Source organism: Lepus europaeus, chromosome X (genome assembly GCF_033115175.1).
Source record: "Lepus europaeus isolate LE1 chromosome X, mLepTim1.pri, whole genome shotgun sequence".
Classification (NCBI taxonomy): domain Eukaryota; kingdom Metazoa; phylum Chordata; class Mammalia; order Lagomorpha; family Leporidae; genus Lepus; species Lepus europaeus.
Window position 1 is genome coordinate 26,802,089 of NC_084850.1, and position 18,978 is coordinate 26,821,066.

General features: G+C 37.1%; 1 protein-coding gene and 1 pseudogene across 5 annotated transcripts in view; one reads left to right on the forward strand and one right to left on the reverse strand.

Moving 5' to 3' along the window:
• Nucleotides 1-18,978, forward strand: part of SMARCA1 (SWI/SNF related, matrix associated, actin dependent regulator of chromatin, subfamily a, member 1) — a 100,253-nt gene that overhangs the window by 70,352 nt on the left and 10,923 nt on the right. For all 5 annotated transcript variants that reach the window (XM_062182947.1, XM_062182951.1, XM_062182948.1 and 2 more), the window contains 4 exons: nt 6,427-6,549; nt 9,834-9,966; nt 13,134-13,252; nt 13,364-13,576. In XM_062182947.1, coding sequence (XP_062038931.1) covers nt 6,427-6,549; nt 9,834-9,966; nt 13,134-13,252; nt 13,364-13,576 — 588 coding nt within the window. The remainder of the gene's footprint in view (nt 1-6,426; nt 6,550-9,833; nt 9,967-13,133; nt 13,253-13,363; nt 13,577-18,978) is intronic.
• LOC133753616 (ras-related protein Rap-1b-like) lies at nt 1,678-5,678 on the reverse strand (annotated as a pseudogene).

Genomic DNA, 18,978 nt, shown 5'->3' on the forward strand with positions numbered 1-18,978 from the left:
TTGGAATCCCCTGGCACGTTTCTAATTCTACCATTTGGGGCAAGTCAGCTTGAGCATGTGCCGAACTGTACATCTCCTCCTTCTCTTATTCCCATTCTTATATTTAATGGGGATCAATTTTCAGTTAAATTTAAACACCTAAGAATAATTATGTTAATTAAAGAGTTCAACCAATAGTATTAAGTAGAACAAAAAAATACTGAAAGTGATAAAGTAGTAAGTTGTTCGACAGTCAGGTCAAGGGCTGATCAAGTCACTGTTTCTTATAGTGTCCGTTTCATTTCAACAGGTTTCCTTTTAGGTGCTCGCTTAGTTGTCACCTATCAGGGAGAACATATGATATTTGTCCCTTTGGGACTGGCTTATTTTACTCAGCATGATGTTTTCCAGATACCTCCATTTTGTTGCAGATGACCGGATTTCATTTTTTTTTTTTACTGCTATATAGTATTCTGTAGAGTACACGTCCCATAATTTCTTTATCCAGTCTTCTGTTGATGGGCATTTAGGTTGATTCCAGGTCTTAGCTATTGATAGCACTTTACATTTGACCATTCCAAAGTAATTGAAATATTAGGTTGGTTAATTTAAATACTATGACTTCCTGTTGTATAAAAGCACAATCTTTACACTCAAACATTATGCCTACAAAGCAACTAGGCATTGTTAAATAAAATAGCTTTAGTTACTGCAAATTAGGCCTCGTGATCAAGTACAGTGATTAAAATCACTTCCCACATTCACGTCTACAGTACTTTCCACCATTTTTCATCACAACCAAAATGTTACACGTGTGAAACAATCACTTAAAGGCAAAAGTAACAAACACCAAAAGTATGGTGTTGCAAATATACTTGTGTGTGAGCAGGCCAGGGATTCATAGTGAGAACCTACAGCAGCAGAGGCCTGAAGATGATTTATAAAAACTGTGAAATCATAAAACAATTGCCTGAAAATATGCACATTTTGTTATAGACCCCCACTGTACACACAACTGTAAGTATCATTCCCCATGTTGACAGAAAAGGAAACATAATAAAGTTTTACAAATTCTGGACATTTCTTTCCCAAAAGATATTAAAGATGATGTTTTTAATCTAAGACGTACTGAAAAGGCTATCATAATTTAAATAGAAGATCACTGTCTCCACAGGTTTTTTAAAAAGTGAAAAAAAAACCTATACAGCTGTGTTTGTAGTCAAAGCACTTATTTTGTATAATACAATGATAATGACCTTGGATTTTTTAAAAAATTGCAATCAGCTTCAAGTATCAAAGAAGAAAAATTACCCTCAGTAGTAAATATTGGAACTCTTTGGATTTTCTCACTATGCTAAAGTAGTGATGCTTTTATGATTTACATTACTATACTCTCCAATACAAAGCATGGGTGTGTTAAAGTGTACAGTACACCATTTTCTTACACATACAATCTTGGTGGATGGAGAATGTCTCTTAACAGTAATACTGGAAGTAGCCTCTGGTTTTACCAGCTGCATACTCTAGGGCTATTATATAAGTAAAATCTCTCTTGTGATACTGAAAAGTGATTAGTGATGTGCAAACTGATTACAGTTGCTTTTTGTCCCAGGGTAGCACCGTGGGAAAGTCCATTTAAGATGTTGGTAGGTTTAACAGAGTTGGAATGCTGGGACTGTTGAGTTGGACAACAGTTCTTCAGCCCTGGCTCACAGCCACAACACGTTTAGTAGATTGAAGTAGCTGACGTAATGACTTTTTGCAGGCCTTCCCAGACACTGGAGTTTTTCTGTTAGTTTGCTGCACTAGGTCATACAAGGTCTCATTACTATGTGTTTTTGATTTTGCAGAAGATTCTAAGAATATGTAATTGTTCCATTGTTTTGCTAGATTTTGACCTTGTTCCTTTCCTACAACTCTTTTGCATTTCCCAGGTCATACTTGTTACCAGTCAGAATCATTGGAACATCATTAGTGTCTTTAACTCAAAGAATTCTGTCCTCTAGGATCTTGTAAATCATCAAATGTGGACTGTGTTGTGATAGAATAAACCAGTGCAAAGCCTTGTCGCTGCTTTAAATTGTTCCATTCCTGCAGTATTTAAGACTTCAAGCATACACTTTTGTGCATCTACTCAACATCCTTTCTGTAAGAATTGTCTACCAGAGGATCATATTTTTCAACAAAAATTCTTTGAAGAAACTGTACAGTCAGAGCAGACTTTCCATTGCCTCCTGAGCCAGAAACAACTAGTTTATATTCATGCTCGATGCAAACTTGTCAAAATTTAGTACCTCTCACGCTGTCCCCAGCTCCCAGCAGCTAGCATCACCCTGCGCTCCTTGCTCCCTTCTGGTAGCTCTGCATGATTTACATGGCTGCCTCTCTTATATAGTACTTTGAAATCATTTCAGGAAGTTTGATGCTGATAAAAAGCCTCATGGAGTTAAAAAGTGAGCATCTTTTAAAAATTATGAATATTAAGGAATTTTTTGATAGGAGAAGATACAGGAATTTAGAAATTTTGAGCTATTTCTGTTCTAGCCATTTTAGCAGCTATGAATTTGAGTAATTTCTAGAGTTAAAATAGTGAACATGGCAGTAATGAAGTTAGTCCTAAGTTTTGCTATGTTAATATGTCCAGTGGATATGGAAGAAATTGTCTCAGTGGATAATAAAGTCTAATTATGGTTAATGTATAATATTCTGATTTTCCTTTTATTAGAAATTTCAAGGGCAAATTTTTAGTATTGGGGAATCTACATAGTAATAAGTTTATATTGCAGGGGTTATTGTCTATATTCTGTTATAAATTAAATGTTCATAAAATATTTCAGTTTGTTAAAATATGGCTTGTTGGACATGAGCATTTTGAGGATATTTGATAGAGAAATATCTTAAGATCAGAGGTTTTTCAAAATTAAAATTTGAAGTCACAGTAATTTCACACACCAGCAATTAAAGTGTCTTATTAAACATTTAAAGCTATGTCGGTAGTTTTTTCCAAACATATGAAGAATTTTCAAACACGGAAAAGTGTTGATATAATTGTGTGGTGAACATACGTATTATACATCATATATGTTCTACAATTCCATCTTCCCACACTTGCTTTTTCACCTATTTTTCCATTTTTGCAGCTCTTCCTCAGATCTATTTTATTTTTATGCATTTCAGAGTTGTAGGCTTAACTGTATTTTACCCAGAAACATTTAAACATGCATATTTGTTAGTGAAAGTACAATATCCTATACATTATATATTTACATTTTATTTAAGGTATAAAAATTTTATAAAGATTTATTTATAAGGCAAAGTGTGACAGAGAGTAGGGGAGGGACAGAGATCTTCCATATGCTGGTTACTCCCCAAATGCCTGAAACAGTCAGGGATGGGCTGAGTTGAAGCGGCCAGGAGCCTGGAACTCCATCCTGGTCTCCCATATGGATGGCAGGGGCCCAAGTACCTGAGCCATCTTCCAGTTCTTTCTTAAGTGCATTAGCAAGGAACTGGACTGGAAGAGGTGCAGGTGGAACTTGAACTGGCACTCTGATATGGGATGCCCACATCACAGGCAGTGGCTTAACCTGCTGCACCACAACACTGGTCCTTCAAAGTCCAATATTCAGTTATGATTTTCAAGGTAAAACTTACATACAATAAAATATATAAATCTTAAATGTATCATTCAGTGTATTTTGATACATGTATACATCTATATAACCGTATAAAGCTATAGACTATTATTGTCACCCCAGAAAGTGCCTCTTCCCCATCAAATCCCCATATACACTCCTGAGAGGCAACCACTATTATGACATTATTTTCCTCCATAGATAGGGTTTATTTTTTTGTTCTAGGATTTTACATCAGTGCAATCATAAAGTATATTTAAAGCTTCTTTCACTTAATATTTTAGAGAGTCAGCCATGTTGTACCATGTATCTGTCAGGAATTCATTCCTTTTATTGCTGAACATCATTCCATTGTATGGATAGCCACCTTTGCTTATCTGTTCTCTTCTTAATGGACATCTGGGCTGGGCTCTTTTCTGGATTTTGGCTCTTATGAGTCGAATTGTTGTGAACATTCTTCTAAAAGTCTTTACATAGATATGTTTTCTCTCTGTATAAATATTTAGGAATGAAATTGCAGGTGTTCCTGTAATTTTTAATTTTAATTTAAATATTTATTCATTTGAAAAAGAGAGAGAGAAATTGAGAGATCTTCCATCCACTGCTTCACTCCTCAGATGGCTGCAATGGCCAGGGCTGGACCAGGCTGAAGCCAGGAGGCAGGAGCTTCATCCAGGTGCAGGGACCCAAATACTTGGGTATTTTTTGCCTCTAGTTTTTTGGTATTTAGTTTTTTGCCTTTATATTTTTGGGTATCTTTTGCCTTTCGTCTCTTTCCCACTTGAGTCCACACGGCACAAGGCTTACAGTTGAAAGCAATATGTTTTGACACTTTACTCTCATGTTCAAAAGTCTCCAGTGCCTAGTCTGTGATTTTAAGGTCCTCTAAATCTGTCTCCAGCTGGCTTTGTTTCTTATCCTTTCCCAACATAAACCCTTATATGCACCTTCTTGTCCATTGCTGCCTTTATGCATTTGCTCGTGCTGCTCCAGCCTAGAGTTATTCTTTCCCTTCTTTCCTTCTCTCCAAATTTTGACAGTGCTTAAGATAATGCCCAAAACTCAGCAACTAGTTTGTGAACCCCTTGTGGTCAATGAACATGTTGGATATGTCTTTTTGGTTATAGTCAGTCCTTATCATAGTGCTATGAACATAATGGGCATTTAATCAATATGTAATAATTTGGTTGCCAGGTACTGATGATTACAAATGAATTTGCTTTTTCAGTATTTCTTTTTAATGCCCAGTTACTGGGTTTTGTTTTTGGAGAGCTATTGGATGCACCAGCTTTTTAAAAATACTAATTTTTAATTCCAATGTTGTAATTGGCAAAGCTCTCTGCAATATATTTAGCTATGAGGAAAATGTATTCTCATATGTATTATAATTACACTGTCGTGAAACCATAGCTATTTGATACCCCCAGAAAATGAGCAATTTATGATATATGTTCTGTTCCAAACTACAGAAGGCTTATTGCCAACGCTTTTTATTTTCATGTCTAATAGGCTGCTATAAAATATACTTTACATGTTTTGTACCTGCCCTTTTAAATTAATGTGCTGCGTTGTAGCTACAGATGCAAGTGATGGAATGGACTTTGAAATGCAAGTCATAGTTTGTCCCCCCATACAATGAATGCTGGCCATACTGCTGAGCCACACTTTATAAGGGTACTTCCAAAGGTTCATGGAAAATGGAATTAAAAGATAGATATATTGTGGTGCAGAAAAATTCCATGTGAAATATATGCTTTCCGCGAACTGTTTTTAAGACCTGTCGTATATGCTCACTGTGAAACCCAGAGGCCATTTGGGCTACAGTTTGGCCAAACATGTGATGGCTTGTTTGCTTGGAGACCTGAGCCTCTGACCTGTCTTTTGAACTTGAGCTCTCGTCTCAGTTGTCAGTACGTTTGCAACTCTGTGCCCAAGCACCTCGCATAATTTCTGTCCATTGCTGCTTCTGTAGTCCTTTTTCCCTTGATGGTTGGTCCCAGGACAGCTGTTTGTGTGCAGTATTACTCCCTTCCCTCTTATATTTTCTATTGCCTTTTTTCCCATTCATTATCATATCACTTAATACAGATTTTTCCATTTCTGAAAATATTTATTTAAGAAGCAAAGAATATGAGCAAGAGAGCAAGTGTTCTCCCCCATCTGCTGGTTCACTCTCCAAATGCCTACAGTTGTGGGGCTGGGCCAGTCTGGAGCCTGAAACCAGGAACTTGGTCCAAATTTCCCAGGTGGATGACAGGGACCTACCTACTTGAGCCATCACCCCTGACCCCTAGGGTGTGCATTAGCAGGAAGTTGGAATTAAGAGGTAGACCTGTGAGATGAACCTAGGCACTCTGATGTGGAATGCAGGGTGCAGGCAGCCTAACTGGTGTCTTGACTGGTGACCAAATACCTGCCCCTAATTTTCTATTTAACATAAAATGTCCTCCTTTTACCTATCCTGGCAGGCAATAAAACACTCATTTCTTTTCACACATGGAACTGTTCAAAGGATTGAATGAAATCTTTAGGTGCATTGTCACCTCTCTATCCTGTTCTATTTGACTAGAGCAGTGTAGGCCAATTTTTTTAAACTGCCAAACTTTATTCTATGTACTATTATAATATTGTGCATATATGCTTTATTCCACAGTATAATCAAATCTAGAATATAATGGGGCATTCATTTACTAAAGGGTTTTAACTCTAAAATACCATGTGGCATTCTGGTTAGGACTTTATATTGCATAGTGTTGAAGTAAATCTAAATGTTGTTATGTGTATATGTACTTTAACAGTTTTTCTTATGTAGGTCCCTAGGAATCCTGATAACCCAAATCCAGCTGTGGCTCAAAGAGAAGAACAAAGAAAGATCGATGGAGCCGAACCTCTTACACAGGAAGAGACTGAAGAAAAGGAAAAACTTCTCACACAAGTAAAGTATTTTAAGTAGCTAAAATACTTCTAGTCAACTAATAGAAAAAAGGAAAGAGGGAAATACAGATCACATTTTTTATTGTATGAGCCTACTTTTCTGATTTGGTATATCAACAAAACTTAGGCTATTTTATAAACACATGTTTAGGCTAAATATCTCTATTTTTAAAAATATTTATTTTCTTCTATTTGATAGAGAAAGAGAGGAAAGAAAAAAAAAGAGACAAGCAGATATAGGTGTCTTCCATCTGCTAGTGAGAGAATCTTCCATGTGCTGATTTAGTCCCCAAATGTCTCTAACAGCTAGGGCTAGGCCAAGCTGAAGTCAGGATCCCGGAACTCCATTTGGGTCTCCCACGTGGGTGGCAGTGTCCTAAGCACTTGAGCTGTCACCTGCTGCCTCTCAGGATACATTAGCAAGAAGCTGGATCTGAAGTGGAGCAGCCAGAACTCGAACTGGTACTCTGAATATGGGATGCAAGCATCCCAAGAACAGCTTAACTCACTATGCTATACCAATCAGCCCAATATCCCTATTTTTCAAATATGTTTTATGGAATATGCTCTTTTGGAAATACTAGAAAACACACACACAATACACACACACTATAAATGTCAATTATGTGATAAGCATTTTACTAATTGTAAGATTGGTGAATCTACATTTAAATTATGGCAGATGGTACTCACTAACATACTGAAAATTTTGGTTTATTCTATTAATCTCTTATTTATGAATAATTTCATTATTTTCAAAATTTTTTTTCTTAGAAATTTAACACAATGATGAGAAACTTCTGAAACTATTTTTTAAAAAGATTTATTTATTTATTTGAAAGGCAGGGCTACATAGAAAAAAGGAGAGACAGAGAGATCTCCCCAAATGGCCACAACAGCCAAGGCTGGGCCAGGCTGAAGCCAGGAGCTTCATCTAGGTCTCCAAGTGGGTTGGATCATTTTCTGCTCTTTTCCCAGTAGCATCAGCAGGGGGCAGGATCAGAAGTGGAGCAGCTGGAGTATTGAACCAGAGCCCATATAGGATACTGGCATTGCAGGCTGTGGCTTTAACTGCTATACCACAACACCAGCCCTAAACTTTATGAAACTTTAAAGGTGATTGTCATATAATTAAAAGTTACCTATTATTAAATAGGAACATTTCCATTTGAACAAAGTATTAGTACTTTCAAATCCTTGTTACTTTAACGAGTTTCACGAGTATCATAAATCCCAATTGTAGAAGATAAAAAGTTTCAGCATAAGAGACTCTTGCAAAATAATAAAAATGTTTGTACTATATAATTACACCTTCATATAGAAAGTTGCCAGCCTGATTTATTTATTCAGTAGTTTTTTTGAAGAATGTATATAGTAGGAAATGTTGCACATTAATTTTTGAGATAATTTTTATATTTATATATTATTTGTTATATAAGCCTTCTCCTTGTTAGAACATTAAAGGAATTTTTACAAATAATATTCACAAATTTTTGAGCCAGATGTCTGAAAGTCATAAAGTTTAGTTTGAAAGTATAATTGCAGTTGTCTCAGTATTCAGATTTAGCACAGAATAAAACACTTAAATATTCATGTTCTAGTTTTAGAACTGATTTCCTGAGCACACAAAGTTAGGGCCTAAGAATGCTCCATGGGGACCAGCACTGTGGCGTAGTGGGTAAAGCTGCCGCCTGTGGTACTGGCATCCCATTTGGGTGCTGGTTGGACTCTCAGCTGCTCCACTTCTGATCCAGCTCTCTGCTATGGCCTGGGAAAGCAGTAGAAGATGGTCCAAGTCCTTGGGCACCTGCAGCTGCATGGGAGACTCGGAAGAAGCTCCTGGCTCCTGGCTTTGGATCTGCGAAGCGCTGTCTGTTGTGCCCAACTGGGGAGTGTACCAGCGAATGGAAGACCTCTCTCTCTGTCTCTCTTTCTGCGTAACTCTGACTTTCAAATAAATAAATAAATCTTTAAAAAATAAAGAATGCTCCATGGCTTGCAGTCCATTGTGAGTGTACAGTATAAATGAAGAGCAGTCTCAACTGAGGTAGTGCTGTAGTTTAGTTCAATACAATGTTTTGCCCCTTCTAGTACTTAAATTCATTTATTCGTTTTTAGTCATTATTCTTTGTTGCTAAATAATTATTCTTTTTTTAAAAAAATCATGACAGTCCAAAGGAGCAAAATGTGAGGTCCTCTGCAATCTTTTTCAACTAAAAGCCAAGGATAGAAATTTGTAATGTTAAGTGTATCACTCTTACGGGGCTGGCACTGTGGCATAGTGGGTTAAGCTGCTGCCTGCAGTACCGGCATCCCATATGGGTGCCAGTTCGAGTCTTGGCTGCTTCATTTCCGATCCAGCTCTCTGCTATAGCCTGGGAAAGCAGTGGAAGATGGCCAGGTCCTTGTGCCCCTGCACCCACGTGGGAGACCGAGAAAAATTCCTGGCTCCTGGCTTCGGATCAGTGCAGCTCCGGCCGTTGCGGCCAATGGGGAAGTGAACCAGTGGATGGAAGACCTCTCTCTCTCTCTCTCTCTCTCTCTCTCTATCTCTATCTCTCTCTGCCTCTCCTCTGTCTGTGTAACTCTGACTTTCCAAAAAAAAAGTGCATCACACTTATGGTAGAAAACATGTTCTTGGTCCTGTGATTGTACAGATGTGCTAATAATGCCAGGAGATTTAAAAACACTGACTAAATTGTTGTATATTTTAATGGAGAAATTGAGTGGGCCTGATAATGTACTGTTTATAGAAATTCTATTCATGAATACAATTTTGAACAGACATTATTAATTCACAGTAGTTTAAAATTATGAAAAGAACTACAAAAGTTTATTTTTTTGCATTCTCTTGATCATTTCTCAGTGTTATTTTGATTTAATGTATCTACATTCCTATCTTAATTTACATGGGAACAGATCTGTTTAAAAAATTCATTGAAGTACTGTAATATCAGGACTTTAGTGTTTATATTAGCATATTTATTTTAATGCACTTGTAATGTAATAGAGATCTGTAAAATAAACTGAATTAAGTATGCAATATCTTAGAACTTTAAATCAACTTTAAGTACTTGAAGAGGAGTACATTCTTTTCATAATAGAAAAGCAGTTGTTTCTATAACAGTTGTCACTCAACTTTTGATTCTGACATAAAAAAGTACAATTTCATAAGGAGGAACATTTTAAACCTTTTAACTTATTTTTAATATATCACTGTATAGAAGTACATAGGTTAATAAATGGATTTATTAATTTAACCTCTACTTAACTCTTTGGCCACAGGGTTTCACAAACTGGACGAAGCGAGATTTTAATCAGTTTATTAAAGCTAATGAGAAATATGGAAGAGATGACATTGATAATATAGCTCGAGAGGTAGAGGGCAAGTCTCCTGAGGAGGTCATGGAATATTCAGGTTTGTTAATGCTTTGAGCCATGATGTTTTACTTTAACCCTATTCATTTGTTTAGCATCACTTTAATTGTACGTTTGTTCCAGAGATATGTTAACCTTTGATGATCAAAAATAGGTAAAACAGTTTTCTGTGAAAAGATGGTAAGATTTATCATAACAGAGTGAGTGCTCTGGGTTCTAGTAGTTGGCTAATACAGCCAAGTAAAACTGATAAAACAAGGGTGGTTATTGGATAAGTGTGGACAAAATTCATTTCCTACTTTCCCACCTCTGCATTTGGTCTGCTTCTAGTCCGGTCATGAGACTTCAGGTTCAGGTTCAGGTTTTCTTTTCTAGGTTATCCTTGAAGTAGCCAGTTCCTGTTAAGCCCATCTAGATGCACAAACATAGCCAGGGTGCCAAGCTACTCCAGACTGATTATGTGAGTCTTATTATCTTGAAGCAAGCTGGAATAGATCTAAAAATGTTGCATAAGTAAATCTATTCGTTGATCATGGAATCATCCTCTCTCTCTTACTTAGCTGTGTCTTTGGTCTTTTTTTTTTTTTTTAAGATTTTGAGAGGTAGATTACAGTGAGAGGGAGGAACAGAGAGAAAGATCTTCCATCCATTGGCTTACTCCCCAAATGGCCGCAACAGCTGGAGCTGTGCCAATCTGAAGCCAGGAGCCAGGTGCTTCTTCCTGGTGAGAGGGAGGAACAGAGAGAAAGATCTTCCATCCATTGGCTTACTCCCCAAATGGCCGCAACAGCTGGAGCTGTGCCAATCTGAAGCCAGGAGCCAGGTGCTTCTTCCTGGTCTCCCACGTGGGTGCAGGGGCCCAAGCACTTGGGCCATCCTCCAATGCTTTCCCAGGCCACAGCAGAGAGCTGGATCGGAAGAGGAGCAGCTGGGACTAGAACCGGTGCCCACATGGGATGCTGGCGCCACAGGTGGAGGATGAACCTACTGTGCCATGGTGCTGGCCCCTATCTTTGGTCTTAATCAGAATCAGTTTAGCTGCTGAAGCATGTGGAGTTAATACTGATTCCCACATCACAGCATATCCAACCGTAGGCTTCTGAAAAGAACTCTCATTCAGAATAGGTAAATATGTCTAGCAAGTTTTCCATATGTAGAACATAGAATGTTTCTAACTTCCAAATAGCTCGAGCTGTGAAATTTGGTGTGAATATCAGGTGTTTAGAATACAGAATTCTTTTTCCCATAGAAGCAATGTGACAAAGTAGTTTCAGGTTTTAGGTGTCTCTTTATGTTTCTAGCCTATTTAACCTAACCACTGAAATACTGTGTTTTGGCAGAAGTAGGAAAGAAATACTATAATACCAACAAATATACCAAAGATTAACACTGGGTGGGAACAGCTTTTGCTTTATCTAGGGTGCTAATGCTTGGATAAATCCAAGTTTATTTGGAGAATAGGTACTTTTTTTCTTTGGGGAAACTGAAAGGATCTTCTGATAATTCCTGGGGACTTTAGAGGTTTCCCTTGATAGCAGCATACCATTATGATTACTCTTAAAATTTAGCACTTAAGCTGAGGGCATTTGGAAGCTTAGGAGAAAAACAGGAGAGCGAAATTTTAGCAGCAAAGGTTAAATGACAAGAGTGTGAAAGCTTGGGTGCAGAGAGATTTTTCACAAGTTTTGTCAGAAGATATGACGAGAAATGCAACAAATGTAACAGAGGCCCACTTGTGGGATGGTGGGGCCACAGCATTCTTTGACAAGAAGCACAGGAGACAAGTTTCAGAGAACATGTCCGTTTATTAACAATCAAGCACAAGCTTTTAATGGGCAGGCAGAGAGGGCGTAGCTAGTTCAGGGCAACACTAATTCTATAGGATAAAGCCGATAGTGGTGCTGCTAGCTATCCTTCTCCAATCAGCTTGAAGGTCACGTAGCCTAGTAGCCTTCCTGGTGGTCCTTATGGGTCTGGGCCACACCCAGGAGCCATTTACATGACTGACAATTACAAGGTCCTTCGACTGGAATCGGGGCTCTTGCCGGCTGCCAGCAGTCAGGGCAGAAGGTCCTTCCTGGGAGGCATAGTGTGCCATGCCCTCTTAACCTCCTGCATGGTCTAGCCAGGCAGTCTCCCAGCCAGGCACAGGATCACTCACAATGTTGCAAGAAAAAAAAAGTGAATCAGAAAGATATTGTCAGATGTTCCCTTAAATTGGACACTGGGTCAGGTGCCAGGAGTAGCTCAAGACTGTTTAATTGCTGTTGACCACACCAGAAGATGAGGAGATTGGAATGGGTTCATGTAGTTGTGTAGTACGAGAAGAAATATACAGTTGACTGTTCATGAGTGTGCAGTTTCATATACAGTAGATGTTTAAATATGTGTTGCATGAATAAGTTGGTGCATGAAGAGCTGAACACGGGTGCTTACGAAAATCAGAATGCTAACACACTTTTCTTGATAGGCTCTAAAAAGAAAAAAAAGGGGATTCAGGTTATGTCATTAAAAGGCCTTTCACTGAAGTCATAAGATGTGACGTATTAATGCAGCCAGATTATTCAGCTCATCTATAACATTTGGTTGGGTGGCTTGACAATTTGAGTATTCTGTCTGTATGCAATTGAAATCCCAATGAAAGTGTTTTTTTTTTTTGAAAGAGAAAAGCCTATTCAAGTTGAGTTTAAAAACAAAATAGAGGTAATAAGAAATATTGTAGTATTGATGAGTGATTCCCAAAGCAAGTAACAGTTTCAGTAGAGATGGTCACTTCATGGGAAAAAATTTTATTATGTTGATAATGGTTTTGTTTTGTTTTTGCTTGCTAGGAAACTATGTTCTTTGTTTATATACTGCCCTCTTCTGTTTCATTTTATGTATTTGATCTCTTCTATATCATATTTGAGTAAAAAGCCTAGCTTAAATCAATATCTGTAGTACCCTCTGAAATCTTAGTTATTTGAGATGAGTAATTAAAGACTCCATATATCGTGAAATGAAAATTTCTAACTTAAAACCTTACTGACATATTATTTTAAATAAAAAGATAGTTTTAAATAATTGAACATATTATATATACAGATGAATCTGAATCTTAATTTTAAAAAATATAAGTTCACCATGTTTTTTCCTAATTTTTATTTGATAATTCCTTGGACTCATTGGCCTCAATGATAGCATTTTAAAGTGATAACTGTTTTTCAGCTGTGTTTTGGGAACGTTGCAATGAATTACAGGATATTGAGAAAATTATGGCTCAGATTGAACGTGGAGAAGCAAGAATCCAACGAAGGATCAGTATCAAGAAAGCCTTGGATGCTAAAGTACTATATTTTATATCAAATGATCATTGTATTATTTTAATTGATGTGGTAATTAGCTTTGACTTATTACTGCACATTCAGTAAAAAGCACTATTTTGTTGAAATACACAGATTGCAAGATACAAGGCTCCATTTCATCAGTTGCGTATTCAGTATGGAACCAGTAAAGGAAAGAACTATACTGAAGAAGAAGATAGATTCTTGATTTGTATGTTACACAAGATGGGCTTTGATAGAGAAAATGTGTATGAAGAATTAAGACAGTGTGTACGGAATGCTCCCCAGTTTAGATTTGACTGGTTTATCAAGTCTAGAACTGCCATGGTAGGTACTGTTTTCTTATTTCCTCCGACATTTTGTTTTGAAAAAATTTCAAACACAATATATCCTTCACCTACATTCTCTAGTTGTTAACATTTTGTCACATTAGCATGTACATTTACTCTCTTTCTCCATATATATGTGTGTGTGTGTACATACACACAGCATCTATCTATACTGTAGATCTGCATTTTGTATTCATAAATAGGTAAACATTTATATTCTATACTCAGAAATATGTATTACATTTGTAAATACACATATCTATACTTCTGAACCATTTGAAAATGAGTTTCAGAAAACATGAGTGCTCGCCTCCGAAGACTTAGCATGCATCACCTAAGAATAAAGCTCTTTTCCTGCTTCACCACAGCCCCACCTGAAAATGCTAACATTGACTCACCAATGTCATCTGGACATTACATGTTCATTGTACAGTCCACGTACAAACTCTTCCAGGTATCACCTCAATCCATTTTGTGTTGCAGTAACAGAATACCCAAGACTGGATAATTTATAAAGAATAGAGGTTGGTTTTGGCTTATGGTTCTGGAGGTTGGGAAGTGATCCAGTGGCTACATCTGGTCAGCTTCTGGCAAAGGCCTTGTGCTACGTTGTAACTTGGTGGGGAAGCCGGCACACATGAGAGGGACAAAATCCTGAGAGGCAGCCTCAAGAACAGCCCACTCTTCTTTTAAAATTTTATTTATTTATTTATTTGAAAGGCAGCATGACAGAAAAAGAGAGTTATATGTTCTGTCCGCTGGTTCACTCCTCAAATGGCCACAACAGCCAGGGACAGCTGAAGCCAGGAGCCAGGAACTCCATTCTGGTCTCCCACATGGGTGGCAGGGCCTTAAGCATTTGAACAACCCCTGCTGCATTAACGGGGCTCTGGATGGGAAGCAGAGTGGCCGAGGCTTGAACTGGCACTCTGATGTGGGATGCAGGTGTCCCAGGTAGTGGCTTAACTCACTGTGCCACATGCTGGCCCCAGCAACCCACTCTTGAGGTAACTAACCCACTCCCTTGAAACCTAACTTACTCCAGTGAGGAAATACTAATCTATTTATGAGCTTGGAGCCCTCATGATCTAAATATCTTCTATTAGGAACCACTTCCTAACACTGCTTCATGAGGAATTAAGGTTCTAACGCATAGGGCTGTCACTGTGGTACAACTTAGTTAAGGTGCCACCTTGATGCAGGCCAGTTTGGGTCCCAGGTGCCACTTCTGATCCAGCTCTCTGCTAATGTTCCTGGGACCCATGCCACCTATGTGACCCTGATGGAGTTCCAGGTTCCTGGCTTTGGCCTGGGCTAGCCCTAGCCATTGTGGCCATCTTGGGAGTGAACCAGTGGTTGGAAGATTTCTCTCTCTCTCTCCCTCTCTCCCTCCCTCTCTCTCTCTCTCTCTCCCTCCCTCTCTCTCCCTCTTTCTCCCTCTCTCTTCCTACCTCTCCCTGCCTTCTCTTCCCTCCCTCCCTCCTACGTCCCTCTTTCTTTCTCCCCCTCCCTCTCCCTCCTTCTCTCTCTCCCTCCCTCCCTCTCCCTCTCTCTTTCCTCCCTCTCTCTCTCCCTTCCTTCCTGTCTCTCTCTCCCTCTCTCCATGTGAAATAAATAGATCTTTTTAAAAAAGTTCCAACACATGAACTTTTTGAGAACACATTCAAACTGTATCATCCAGAGTGATTTTTATATCTTTTTAAAATAATTTTCTATACTTTTTAACTTATTTGCATTTTTTATTTGAAAGGCAGAGAGACAGATTAAGAGAGAGAGAGACAGACATACAGACAGGGAGAGATCTTCCATTTGCTAGTTCATTCTCCAAATGCTGACAATAGCCAGGGCTGGGTGAGGGTGAAGCTAAGACAATGAATTCCATCTGGGTCTCCCAGGAGGGACTCCAAAGTGCTTAAGCCATCATCTGTTGCCTCCCAGGGTGCATATTAGTAGGAAACTGGATTGAAAGCAGAGCAGCCAGAACTTGAACCAGGTACTCTGATATAGGATGCAAGTCAAACAGTGAAACAGTGACTTAACTCCTTGTGCCAAACAGCTGCCCCTGGGTTTTTTTTTTTTTTTTGTTAAACTTATCCATCTAGGGTCACACATTGCATTTGGATGTTGGATCTTTTGTCTCTTTTAATCCACAACTTTTTATTTTTCACAACAAGGACTTTTTAAAGGTGTCCAGGCTAGTTGTCTTATAGAATGTTTTGTATTGTTTGCTCATTGTTTGATTTGGGTTCAACCTTTTTGGCAATAATGCTGCAGAAGTGATTGTGCTTTGTATTGTATCACAGCAGGAGGCATATCAGATTATCTCACTTTTGATGATGCTAAGTTTGTTCACTTGATTAATATGGTGATTTCCCAAACTCTGCAATTTAAAGGTACATTTTCCCTTTTGTAATTAAGCAATAGTACTTGAGACTATGATAATAATTTAAGGATTTATTTTTAATGAAAAATTATTGGCTAAGTTGAGTATAAGAATTGTGTTAATTATTATTAGCATAATAATTAAGTAGAAGAGCTACTTTATTTTGGCTTACACAATTTCCTTTATTACTTTCTTATATAAATTGTGTTCCTGTTAAATTCTAGTGTCACTTAACAGTTGCATTCATGATGGTATTGAAATTCATGCAACACATTTTTAATGTTGGCATTGTTAGTATTTTGTCAGCCAGGGTAATTAAGACAAAAACAGATTTATACGGTTTGAAAATGAAAAGCAACCAGAAGCTAACCATCCAAATGGTGATTTTGTGACTCATCATAAAATACATTGCTTAGTTGTGATCCTATCATAAATATTTCCTTTTCTAAAAGTTCCTTGGCAGTGTGAAACAATGCTTAATATCTTAACACAAATTTAGAGGACACATGAATTATATTGTTAGAATGTGTCCATCAAATCTGTGACATAATTTTGGTAGAGCTAGCAAATACTTTAGATCTAGATTGAGCCAGGATACAGAAGGAACTAGAGCAATTGGAATGATGGATAAGTTGACTCTCAAAACATGATATTTACTTAGGATACATGTAAAATGCTATATGTATACAAAAGACTATGAAGAGGTATATGTATTTGCAATATGCAGTAGGAAGAATTGAGAAAAGAACAAAAAATAGGTAAGAATCTATAGTATGAAGAACTGAGGTTAGAGTTCATTGACAGGGTTCTTTGGATCACTGAACTAGATTATGGAAGAACAATATAGACTAGCTTTTCTATTAGCCTTTGAAAACAAGATTCTTTTTGGACTGTCTGACAACTTTGGTAGTGAGTTACTTGGCCTCCTAAGGTACCTTTTAGCTTAGTGCATCTGTGACCATGTTTAGCAAAGATCCCCTTCCAAAAGCCATGCAATTAAAATACGTAGTCATTTGTAGGTTTTATACATGTAATGATATAACTTAGAGTAGTGCCAACAGCTTGTAAAAGACAAATGCCTACCTCAATTTGTTGGTGAATAATAGTTTAGGATATACATACCTTTTTCTGTGACAGAACATTTATCGATTTTTTTTTGTTTCAGTGATATTTTATTAATTTTTTTAGATTGCCAACTTAGTGCTATTTTCAATTTCTGGAATCAAGGAACCAGAGCAAGAAGAAAAGTAAAGCAAAATCTTACACTATTTGTTAACATGAACATGACTGTATAACTACATAAATTTCTCATTTCATTTTCCAAGGAAAAAAAATCTGGTATGCTATTAACAGCCACTAGGTGTCTCTGGACTCCGCTGTAAAGAATATTTTTCCTCCATCGTCTTTTTATAAAACATTTGTGCTCTTTCTTTACCAAAAGATTCAAATCTCAGTGTATTTTCTCCAAAAAGCAGATATTAACTATATAAGTGATCACAAAATGAAATCTTTATTTTGTCTGTTAAAAATCAAAATACCTTTGTCCTTGATTACCTTCTAGAAGGTAGACTTTCTGATTCTAAAGAATATTTTAAAACATAACAATAGTTTAAGTGTTTCAATTGAAAGTTATTTTAATTTTCCATCATATTTCTCTTCTAGTTAGTGACTAATTTTTGATTATATTTCTGGATTTAGAGCATAAGTAATATAGTTTAAAATATGTATACATTTGGACCATCTTTTTGGAATATATCATAATACTAGTAATTATGGAATTATAGAAATAAATAACTCATATTTTAGATGATTTCTTTCCCTCTCATTTTTAATAATTATCCCTGTCTGGTGAATCATATTTATAATCTAGGAAGAGAAACAGTCCCTCTTGAAAGGGGCTGTTATGATTCTGGAAAAAAAAGCAATTTGTTTCATTGAAAAATCTCATCTTAGAAATACAGAGTATATAATTGATTCCTTAGTGTGTCATTGTGTTTGAATTAAAATCTTACAATTAAAGTTAGCTTACTAGAGAAGCTATCTTTAAAAAAACTCAATCTTGCTTGAAGATAACTTTTCTTTCTCAGAGACACCAGTAAATAATGTAAAACACTTCTTAGAAAAAAGTAGAAATCTTACCAGTTATATTTTATTCAGAGATCTCAAAGTACTGAATTCTTGGCTTCTGACATAACTAGCAGACATAAAGTGCTTCAAGACACGAACCTCCACTTCTAAATATGCCTCACTTTGAAAGCCTTCAGCGAAAGGCTGAAGATGTCTTTGAGGCTTGTCTCCATTTAAAAGTGCTGCCTATACAAAAGAGAAAATGAACTTCAATTCCATTTCTCTGTGCTAAAAAGACTGTGATTTCTTTCTCTGAGAACTTGTGTGGTCTCTAAGTATGTAATCAGCTTCTATTGAACTACATAAACTAGGAGGAAGGATATGATCAATTCACATTTTTTAAACTTCAGAGCACATGAATCTCACTACCATTTTATTTCTTAGAAAAATATCTTAAAATGGAGTATGTCTTAGGATATTCGAGAACTCTCAGAATTGAAGGGATCTTTACCAGTGGCCATAAGAGGAAATGATAATACTCTGTATAGTGGCAATTCCTTTATCAATGTTACTTCATTAAGCTTTGGGCCATTGCTTTTAGGGAGTGGATTTCAGGGTGCTATCTCTGTTCCTTTAGCAGTAGTCTAATGTGACTGGCAGATTGTTGAAGAATGTGAAAGGCCCTATATCTAACACGTTAGTAAGTTTGCTGCAGAGGACATGTGGAAAAACTACCCAAAGTTTAATCAGAATTCCTTGAACCTCCTTAGCGCTAAGTACTTAAAGTAAGAAAAGCAGAAGTTAATTTTCTGAAATAATATTTCTTAATATAATCATGTTTCTTTTGCAGGGTTGCTTTGCCTTAATTTTAGTTAAAAGATAATCTTAATCTTTTACCCTCTGGGGAGCTTTTTTCTTTTCTCTTATAGCCAGCTCTATAAGTTTTGTGT